We start from the raw sequence: 10,776 nt of genomic DNA, 5'->3' as shown, positions 1-10,776 counted from the left end.
TGGGAGAGAACGACCGATTTGAAGACAGTATTACAGGGCGATTGCTGTAAACGTTGTCAAAGAGCTTCTTTGCAACGAAAGAAGAAACCGAGGCGAAAAGAGAACGCCATTTGCAAAAGCGCCCAACGCCTACAGTCAAGCCTTTTGAAGAAGGGAACTATCGGTCGTCGTTCAAATAAAATTGAGAATACTGAAAATGTCAACATTAACAAAAAAACATTAAGTATCAAAATACTACTTAAACCTAGATAATAATATTGTTATTTTATCCATTATTATCATTCTTAGTCTCAATAAAAACTATTTAGTATTAACTTCCGTTCAAAGCAAGGAATGCACTTTTGAGTGAAACTAAAAATCAACAACGCAATCAGTATAGATAACGATATATTCTTTCTTTTTTTACTTTTTTACTCATAAAGATAAGTATGCGTTGTTTCATTACTTGGTTTCCATCGTTATTAACGATATTTTCGGCCGTGATCCCAATAATAGCTCATTTAGGTCGAGCCAACTTGCTCGATGTAGCTTAGTTCTAAACATATATATTAAAGTAAAAATGCAAAACAACCTCACTACTAAAAGAAAAAAATTAATTAAAAAGTAATTATACTCGATACATCAAATAGTATAACCAGTTATAATGAAAGTACCAGTAACTAAATAATGTATTATACCGTACTCGGGTACTTTAAGAAGAAATGCGAATTGTAGAGCTACCAGTGTTAATTTACTTACTACTTAAGGCGTACAGTAGTGACTTTTACATATAATGAGTTTTATAACATAATATCATGGTGAATGTTGTTATATAAACCCATGTTCTTCTTGGTAGTGTTTGAAGTTCTCTTACTTTCAAGTTAGGTTTAACTCGTGAGGTACGCCACCTATTGGTATTAAAAATTAAAACATGAATTTTCCATACCGGATGGGTTTACCAAAAATTATCTTAATACTTGAAATGCATAATTTATTTCCAGCAGTACCCCACAACAGACATAATATAATAATTTTTTCTTCCGAGTAAGTCGCTATTGTGTCAACAGTAGAATGAAATGCTAACATTACCCGAAGAACTGTAGTGATGTTTTTTCACGTCTGTTATTGTAAAACGGTTTATGCTTTGTCTGATTTGGCCTTTGTACACCATCTACCTTCTCTGTCTTACAGAAACGAGATCCATGGAGTGAGGACACTTTGGAAGAGATTCCAGAAAAAGTTGTGGATCTTGTGGAATCGCTGCTGAAAGAGGCAGATCTCAAGGAAGACTGGGACAAGAAAGAAATAGAAGCATTATCTAACCCTCGTATAAATATTTCTTTTAATATCTGGGAGTTCTCAGAAGAGATGTTCCATCTTCTCCCTCATCAGGTGGGAATGCAAACCATAACGAGGTGAAAACCTGTATCTCACTGGTACAAAGAAGTCAACAAAAAAGCAACATTCGTAAAGTTCAGGCTCACAGTGGGTTCATTTATTACAGTTAATTATCGAAACAGTTGTCTGTTTTACTTCACCAGTACCAAAGACGAGTACCGATACCTGTATTTTATAAACCTCTATGCTTAAATGTTGTGATAAAAATCACGAAAGTACAAAAGTTGTTTATATCTTTTAACATTTCCCTTAATTTATCCCGGCATGGCCAGGTGGGTTAAGGCGTTCGATTCGTCGCTGGTTCGAATCCCCGTCGCACCAAACAAGCTAGCCCTTTCAGCCGTGGGGTGTTATAATGTGACGGTCAATCCTACTATTCATTGGTAAAAGAGTAGCCCAAGAGTTGGCGGTGGGTGGTGATGACTAGCTGCCTTCCCTCTAGTCTTACACTGCTAAATTAGGGACGGCTAGCGCAGATAGCCCTCGAGTAGCTTTGCGCGAAATTTAAAAATCAAAACGAATTTCCTTAATTTGTCTTGCGGGTTCATTATCAGAGGCGTATTAAAGTGGGACTATAAAGTCGTATTTTATCACCCAGAAGTCCTTTGTTAATGGACAATCTAAGGAAAATGTGGGGGGAAAATAAACTTTTTTAGGCCCATTTATTTCTAATGTTCAGACAGCCTTCGGTGTTTAAGCGGTAATATGGATTTTATGTTAGATTGTTTATTGAAAATGAAAGAACTCCTAATGATCATCACTATAAAAATGTTAATTGTAATGTACTTTTGTGTGAAAATCAATAGATGCTGAATAATAAACTTACTTGTTGAAATACACAGAAAAAGACATTTCGATATACACACTGCTGAGCTTTCATTCTGTGCTTTACTTATCTAAAAGTATAACAAATCTTTTTCAATAAACCGTATAACGTTTCTCATTTAGAAGAAATAATAACAAGCTAACCACATGCCGCCGCCGACGAAGTCTTTCGTATAATACCAGAGTTCGTACGCTTTATATAGTACATTGTATTTACTCCTTCCCTCTCGTCTTACACTACTAAATTAGGGACGGCTAGAGCAGTTAACCCTCGTGTATCTTTGCGAGAAATTTAAAACAAACCAAACAAACTAAGACTAATGGTAACTGTGTCAGGCTGCGGATTTGAAGGTACGGATACGATGCCACTGAACACACTCACTAGTTTCAGGTATAGATGCGCTATAAAAATAATGTTCAATATCATTAATCGATTAAAAGAACCAGATAAAGCCGTTGAGGTAATTGGTACTGGCGACTGATTTTTCCCTCTGGACAGAAGCTCAAAATTAGAGATGGTTATATTTGAATCATTGTCAATCAGTCAAACGTGTATAAGTTTGAAGATTCCAATTCCACGTGCATAACATTTCAGCTGTTGTTACCCACTAGAGTGACGTATTTTCACGTTCATTCTAGAGACTTTACCTCAGCACAGAATCCTTTCACTCCGATTATGGGAGGTTAACAGTTTTTAACAATAGACAATTATTATATTTGTCATCTCATCTTTAAGCGTATCGTAATTACGTTTTTTTCATCGAAAAATTTAACTGGTTTAAACAGTAATTTAAGATATACAGTATTTCTTACTGCCTTAACGTTGCTGAAATTTTGTAAATGAACGTTTGTTTTGTTTCTAAGGGCCTGGCATGGCCTAGCGCGTTAAGGCGTGCGCTTCGTAATCTGAGGGTCGCGGGTTCGCGCCCGAGTCGCGCCAAAACATGCTCGCCCTCCCAGCCGTGGGGGCGTTATAATGTGACGGTCAATCCCACTATTCGTTGGTAAAAGAGTAGCCCAAGAGTTGGCGGTGCGTGCTGATGACTAGCTGCCTTCCCTCTAGTCTTACACTGCTAAATTAGGGACGGCTAGCACAGATAGCCCTCGAGTAGCTTTGTGCGAAATTCCAAAACAAACAAACAAAAACAGTTTTGTTTCTTTGTTTTTGAATTTCGCGCAAAGCTCATGAGGGTTATCTCCGCTAGATGTCCCTAATTTAGCAGTGTAAGACAAGAGGGAAAACAACTAGTCGTCACCACCCACTGCCAACTCTTAGGCTACTCTTTTACCGACGAACAGTGGGACTGATCGTTACATTATAACGCCCTCTCGGCTGAAAGGGCGAGCATGTTTGGTTCAACGAGGCCCCTTAATCTGACCATACCGGGACTTAAATGGACGTCTGGGCCGTCGATGTTGTGCTTGTCTGTATTTTAAGATAACAAACACTTAATATAAACATAACCAGATGGACAATACATTTAAATGTTTCACGTAACAAGTACAGTCAGTAACGTGTGTAAAAGTTCGCATATTTGTTGCTGTTGTTTCGAGTGAAGATTTTCTGTGATGTCATGAAGGAATTATTTTGGAGGCAACTAGACCACATGGTTTTGGTTTGGTTTTTGAATTTCGTGCAAAGCTACGCGAGGGCTATCTGTGGTAGTCGTTTATAATTTAGCAGTGTAAGACTAGAGGGAAGGCAACTAGTCATCACTATCCACAGCCAACTCTTGGGCTACTCTTTTACCAAAGAATAGTGAGATTGACCGTCATATTATAACACTCTCCGGGGGGAAAGGGCGAGCATCTTTGGTGTGGCTGGGATTCGAAACCACGACCTATGGATTACGACTCGAGTGCTTTAACCACCTGGCCATGCCAGGCTCTCACATGGTTTTATGGGTATAACAAAAGTAAAAGACCATCTGAGAAAATATGTAGGGCACCTGAAACAAATGTTATAGTCGATTTTCATGAATTGTTATAGACGTGTAGAAGTTTCAGATTGCACGAATATAGCCTTTGTTTAGGATTCGTACACTCAAAATGGACGTAAAGTATTTCACAGCGGCAGTATTTTTTATTACAACCTATAGAGTTTAGAAATTACTGATTCAATTTTCTCTGATATGTTTTAAATTTATTAACCTGATGTTGTATTTAAATGTTTCTTCTAGATATTTGCAACTTCACAAGCTATATATATATATGTTCTAGACTTGAACCGTGCTGTTGATGAACCTATCACTGCCCCAACTGGATTTAGTGAGGTAAAAGATATTTCTTAATATTACTTTAGGAGAATTAGTAAATACTTTTTTTTAACATATAATTTAAACTCAAAACAGAGATGATAGAAAATTAATACCTAAACAGTCAAGCAAGATAAATTAGAAGGAAGGACTGGAGTTTAAACAGTAAACCCAAACATGCGATTAATGCCATTTAAATGAACAAAGCAAAATATACCATGCTAAAAATATTCTTGATTGTTTTGTAAATATAATGACGCTTCCTGAGAGCGCCATCTATTGAATACTTTCTACACTATTATTCGTTTTATTTGCTTGGAGGTGAAGGAAATTATAAGTTTACTGGAAAGTTTTCATTAGGGAAATCTAAGTAAATGCTGAGAGTGATATTTAATATTATACTAAAGCTAATAAACTGAACATAAACGTATTTTTCATTACTTAACCTTTACGATACTGGGGGCTTGGGTCCCGAGAGTCTCAGCAGTAAATCTGAAGACTTATAACGCTGAATAGCGAGTTTTGATACTAATGTAGGACACATCACAGATAGCTCGTTGCCTAGGTTATTTGGTAATTGTAAACGGTTAAACAAAATCAAGGACCGCTTTACGGATCACTAAAATGCGATTACAATTTAAAATCACAAGGATTTACAAATGAATGTTTCGTCAGGTTATTTATCCGACGGATCGGAGTCGGTTTGGGGCCTACTTAATTGAAACTGAAAGTTCTAAATCGCTTGGTAGCCTTGCATTCATTTAGCGTGTAATAACACAGACAATGTAGAGATGATTTATTTGTTTTTGAATTTCGCCCAGAGCTACGCGAGGGTTATCTGCGCTAGCCGTCCTTGAATACAGCTAGTCATCACCACCTACCGCCAACCCTTTTACCAACGAATAGTGGGACTATCCGTAAATTATAACGCCTCCATGGCTGAAAGGACGAGCATGTTTGGTGTGACGGGTAGTTGAACCTGCGACCCTCACATTAAGAGTCGAGCGTCTTAACTATTTGTCCAAGACGGACCAATGTAGAGATGATCTATTGTAAAGAAATTTAAGACGTGGAAAAACTAAGTTAGTAAAAATTTCGTGGTATGCGCTGAGAATATTGTACGATAAATAAAACAACAACGAAACTCATTGTTTGTCTTTCGTTTTGAAACTAAGTTGTAGTCCTCCAGCTATACAGCTTTGTGTCTGCGGATTTATACTGCTAGAATCCGTGGTTCGGTACCCTTGGTGGACAGAACACAAGCATTCTTTTGTGTAGCTTTGTGCTAAATAGCTAGCAAACAAGCTAGTTGTAAAGTATACAACGCCGAAACCATGTCGTAGAACGATTTGTTACTATAACAATAATATGAGAAATAGTATCAAACGAACAATAATTAACTGAATATCTTCCATTGTAAGACGTTCGTTGTATTAAAGTATTTTTACAATTTCTTCTTAAAATAATCATTATATTAGTTAATAGGGCGTAGCTTTAACTATATTTGTTTGTTTGAAGTTACGCACAAAGCAACACAATGGGTTATCTATGTTCTGCCCACGATGGTTTCGAAACCCGGATTCTAGCGTTAGAAGTCGGCTGACATACCGCTGTGTCACTAATGGGCAAGCTTTAAATTAAGTTTAGCAATAATAATAATAATCTTTGGCCTGAGCAGCAACTAATGCGTACATGGGTCAAAGGGTGTGGTCAAAAACCCCTAGGTAAGATAGCTTACCAGGAGCTCCCAGCACCACAAAGTGCAGGGCGTATCCGGCGGTATGACGTCTCACTTCCTGAACCTTGCGACCGTAGCCCGACATGTTAGTCGCAAAGCTACGCCCATCCATGTTCAAGAATAATAATACATTTTCTGTCTTTCTAACTTCTAAATTCTTTCTAAATTTCGCAGAAGGCTACGAAGTTTCTGGACTCGATGTTTTCATTTTTGTTTGTTGGATGATAAAGTTTGTGTATGTTGATTGTATGCCACGACTTAAGGTTAAAGCTCTGATACACAGCTGGAAGTAACAAATTATAACTTCACACATTGGTCTATCAGTTACTCTTTATTCCTGAGGCAGGCTCTAATTTTAACTTTTGTCGTTGCAGACAAGGCCGTTGGCGAATTTGACCTTTACCCCTTTAAGTTTGCTACACGCATGGCTGACGGTGCTTCATTTGACTGTTGCGCAGAATAACAAAATCAACAGTAACACTGATGGAGGCGATCTTCCAGAGGAAGAAGACGGAGTTCCCGCACTTCGTCCACCTGTGGTTATCGTTGGAATGCTGAGGAAATCAGATAACATAAACGAAGAAAGACAACATATCACGGTATTAAAGAACATGCCTGAGAGTTTACATTAAAATGTTATATATTCGTATATATAACATATCACGGTATTAAAGAACATGCCTGAGAGTTTACAGTAAAATGTTATATATTCGTATATATAACATATCACGGTATTAAAGAACATGCCTGAGAGTTTTCAGTAAAATGTTATATATTCGTATATATAATATATCACGGTATTAAAGAACATGCCTGAGAGTTTACAGTAAAATGCTATATATTTGTATATATGTCTAGACAGTTTGCTCGTTTCTGGTTGTTATTTTAACTTGCTTCTCTGTTTTCGCTGGTTCTCGTTATGGTTACTTTAAGCATTATAATTTTGACGGATAGAATGAAAATAACACCTAAAAACAGGGTTTCAAAAACAGTGTTCTATTATTATTATATCAATCGGAGATGAATTATCTGTAGCACTTGTTTGTCCTCAGGCCGAAGAAATGTTTGTAAAGATTAGAGAAAGTCTCCGGGATTCTCCTTACAAACACCACGTGGTGCCTACCTGTTTTATGCTCGACTGGAGAGATACGGAGAAACTGGAAGAACACATGGAAAAACTAAGAGAGACGGTGAGGACGCTGGCAGTAAACCAACCCCAGATGCCTGTGGAAGTCCCCTTGCGGTGGTTAGCCTTTCAGAGAGAGATATCAAATTTGCTGAAGAAAGGCGTTTACATGGCAAACTACTGTCAGGTAACTTGTTTAACTCTTCTTGGTGTGATTTAAAGATAAAATAAAATGGTAGAATAAATTATGTTGAGCTTTCTCTAAAACAGGCAGAGTCAGAATATTTATGTTATAAAGTGGTTTAGTACGTTATATTAAAGCGATTGTGGAACCTCACAACATCGTAATAGTCCGTGTTGTCGTGTCCAATCGTGCTCTATCTGACGACCGTGCATCTTGACAATAGTTCTAGATTGTAAAAACTAAACTCTGTCGTAAGGCTGTTATTTCCAAAATGCACCACTTCTTCCTACTTACCTTCCATATCCTTTCTAATGTACGAGCATAACAGTTTCTTAACGCTTCATTTAATAGATCAATCACACAAAAGTCCATAGGCTTAAGAATAGCCTAGTTCTTACTGTGAACCTAAATGTATGTTTTCGTACGGAATAGCATAAATACCAGTTTCATTCTCCAAGTGCTTGAGGTGTGCGACGGTTGGATAGGTAACGTAGGGAAGCAACTTCGTACATGTGATTTGTGTTGATTTTGCCAGACGAAGATTTTGTTCAAGTTTGGGTTTTGTAGGCAGTTTCTACTGTTAACATTTCTGTTCGTAGATTTTTACCTATAAAAAAAACGCCGCATTTTGCTTACCATAACTGGAGTATGACCTATTTCTGGTATCTTAATGAATGGTTCTGGTATCTCAGGTTGATCCATATTGTTTCATTATCTGTTGCAAATAAGTACAAGGGTTTTCGACCTAAACATAGCTTTATGATTTGAATGTATAAATATTTTACCTAGGAAGGGGCTGTAACATATCCCCCCCTAAAAGCGATTTACGAACGCCAAACAATGCTTCATGTAGTTCTAATAGATGACAATAGGCTATGATTAACATGCGATTTACTAAATTGTGTATTCAAAATCGTTTTAATATAACGTATGCAACTGTTTCTATAGAAGTTGACCAACGTACTGCATGAAGTGTACTTAAGCCTATTTTATACCCACAATTATATGAGTGTTAAAGTATTATTTAGGTGTGTTTAGGGTTTTGTTTTGGTTTGTTTTGAATTTCGCTCAAAGCTACACGAGGGCTATCTGCACAAGCCTCCCTAATTTAGCAGTGTAAGAATAGAGGGAAGGCAGCTAGTCATCACCACCCACCGCCGACTATTGGGCTACTCTTTTACCAACGAATAGTGGTATTTGACCGTAACATTATAACGCGAACATTTTTGGTGTGACGGGAATTCGAACCCGCGACCCTCAGATTACGAGTCGAACGCCTTAACCCACCTGGCCATGCCGGGCCGATTGGGGTTTTAAAAGCACTTAATGAGGGAAGTTTACATTACATTTTTCTTACTAACACCTTTCAAACAACTTATAAGTGTTGATAAGGTGTTTACACTTGTCCTAACTCACTTTTTAACACTTTTTTGGGTGTTTTAGTATTACGGTACAAACACAGGATGTAAATAATTAACAGAAATTGACTAGTTCATCCACGTGGGGTGGCCCACGTGGTTAGGGCACTCAACTCTTAATCTGAAGGCCACTGCTTCGAATCCCCGTCGCACCCTTTCAGCCGCGTGTGGGGGCGTTATAACGTTGGAATCAATCCCACTATTCGATAGTAAAAGAGTTGTCCAACAGTTGCGGATGGGTGGTGATGACAATCTTCTCCTTTCTTGTCTTACACTGCGAAATTAGGACGAAGTTTAAAAACAAACTACCAAAACCAAACCAGTCATCCACATTGGGACTGAACGTTAGTACTAACTACCAGCTCGTACTCTCATCCAGTTGTAGAAAGGCAGAGAGTCATTCATTTTAATGTGTGCAATGTGGCGTAATACTGTTATTCATATCTTGGTCATTATTTGTTAAGCCTAGTGTATACTAATTAAGGTTTAAGCCAAATTCACAACCTTTGCTTATTAACTGTGTTCAAATGACGGCGATGAAAATGGTCTGGTCAATGTAGAATAGATTAACTGTGGTGATGAAAATGGTCTGGTTAATGTAGAATAGATTAACTGTGGTGATGAAAATGGTCTGGTTAATGTAGAATAGATTAACTGTAGTGATGAAAATGGTCTGGTTAATGTAGAATAGATTAACTGTGGTGAGTAAAAAGTAAGAGTCGATTATGAATTTATAGAATAAATGTTATTTTCCAATTTTATTTATTTCTAAACAAATCGGGCTCGGCATGGCCTGGTGGTTAGCGCGCTCGACTCTTAATCTGAGGGTCGTGGGTTCGAATCCCAGTAACACTAAACTACACACATATTTTCAGCAGTGGGGGCGTTATAATGTGACGGTCAATCCCACTATTCATTGGTAAAAGAGTTGCCCAAGAGTTGGCGGTGGATGGTGATGACTAGCTGCCTTTCCTCTAGTATTACACTGCTAAATAAGGACGGATAACGCAGATAGCCCTGGTTTAGCTTTACACGAAATTCAAAACAAATAATTAATGTAAACAAATTATCATCAGTCCAGATGCAATGTTTGGGCAAGGTGTGGCCCATAGGCGGCAAAAGCACTTTGAACCTACTACCTATCGAAGTTTTACAGTTATGTTTAAAAAATGTTAAATTAAAAAGAACCAGTAAGGATGCAGGCTAGCCCAACCCGCCTTACAGTTGTAAGCTGTACGTATTGTTTCACTAACTTTATTTATATTCGAACACAATATATTTTAATTTTTAAAGATGGTCACTCTCCTATTTTTCGAAAAACGTAGGGAAGGGTACATCTCCCCAGCGCCCACGATGGGTTGAGGATAATAATATCCGTGTTTCGAGTCTCTATATGCAGTATTGTAAGCTTTGTGTTGTTATATCGCAATAGTCAATTCTGCTACGAGTAATCGTTTATACAGCGGGTGTTTCTAACTGACTGTTTTTTTCTCTAGACAGCAGTTCTAAATTGTGGGGGTGGGTTATGTCTGAGCCTCTTGGTTTCTGATCTGTCCTCCCCTTTTTTGTTTAGAGCATCTGTCGTTGAGAGTACTAAATAACGATATGTAATATTCTTCAAATACCTTTTACATTCTGCAATAATTGACACTGAAAAACATTGACTGTGCTAAATTTTTAAAATTAATTAATTAAATTATGATCACAAGAATTTTGTGTTCAGTAATCACCTAAAACTTTACATTAAATTTGAGGAATAAGCAACACAATGCCTTGACAGGGATTTTTTATTTTGTTTTAATAGTATAATTTACAGAGGCCTGGCATGGTCTAGCGCGGTAAGGCGTGCGCTT

General features: G+C 37.6%; 1 protein-coding gene across 1 annotated transcript in view; it reads left to right on the top strand.

The window, feature by feature from the left end:
* Window positions 1-10,776, top strand: part of LOC143233595 (uncharacterized) — a 36,726-nt gene continuing 25,950 nt past the window's right edge. Inside the window, exons 1-5 of the mRNA XM_076469975.1 lie at window positions 1-223; window positions 1,171-1,371; window positions 4,383-4,475; window positions 6,570-6,794; window positions 7,248-7,508. Of these exons, the coding sequence (XP_076326090.1) occupies window positions 1,348-1,371; window positions 4,383-4,475; window positions 6,570-6,794; window positions 7,248-7,508 (603 nt within the window). The 5' untranslated portion in view covers window positions 1-223; window positions 1,171-1,347. The remainder of the gene's footprint in view (window positions 224-1,170; window positions 1,372-4,382; window positions 4,476-6,569; window positions 6,795-7,247; window positions 7,509-10,776) is intronic.

The sequence above is a fragment of the Tachypleus tridentatus genome, chromosome 1 (assembly GCF_004210375.1).
Source record: "Tachypleus tridentatus isolate NWPU-2018 chromosome 1, ASM421037v1, whole genome shotgun sequence".
NCBI classification, from domain to species: Eukaryota; Metazoa; Arthropoda; class Merostomata; order Xiphosura; family Limulidae; genus Tachypleus; species Tachypleus tridentatus.
Note: the sequence above shows the minus strand (reverse complement) of the source record. Positions and strands in the feature narration are given on the sequence as shown.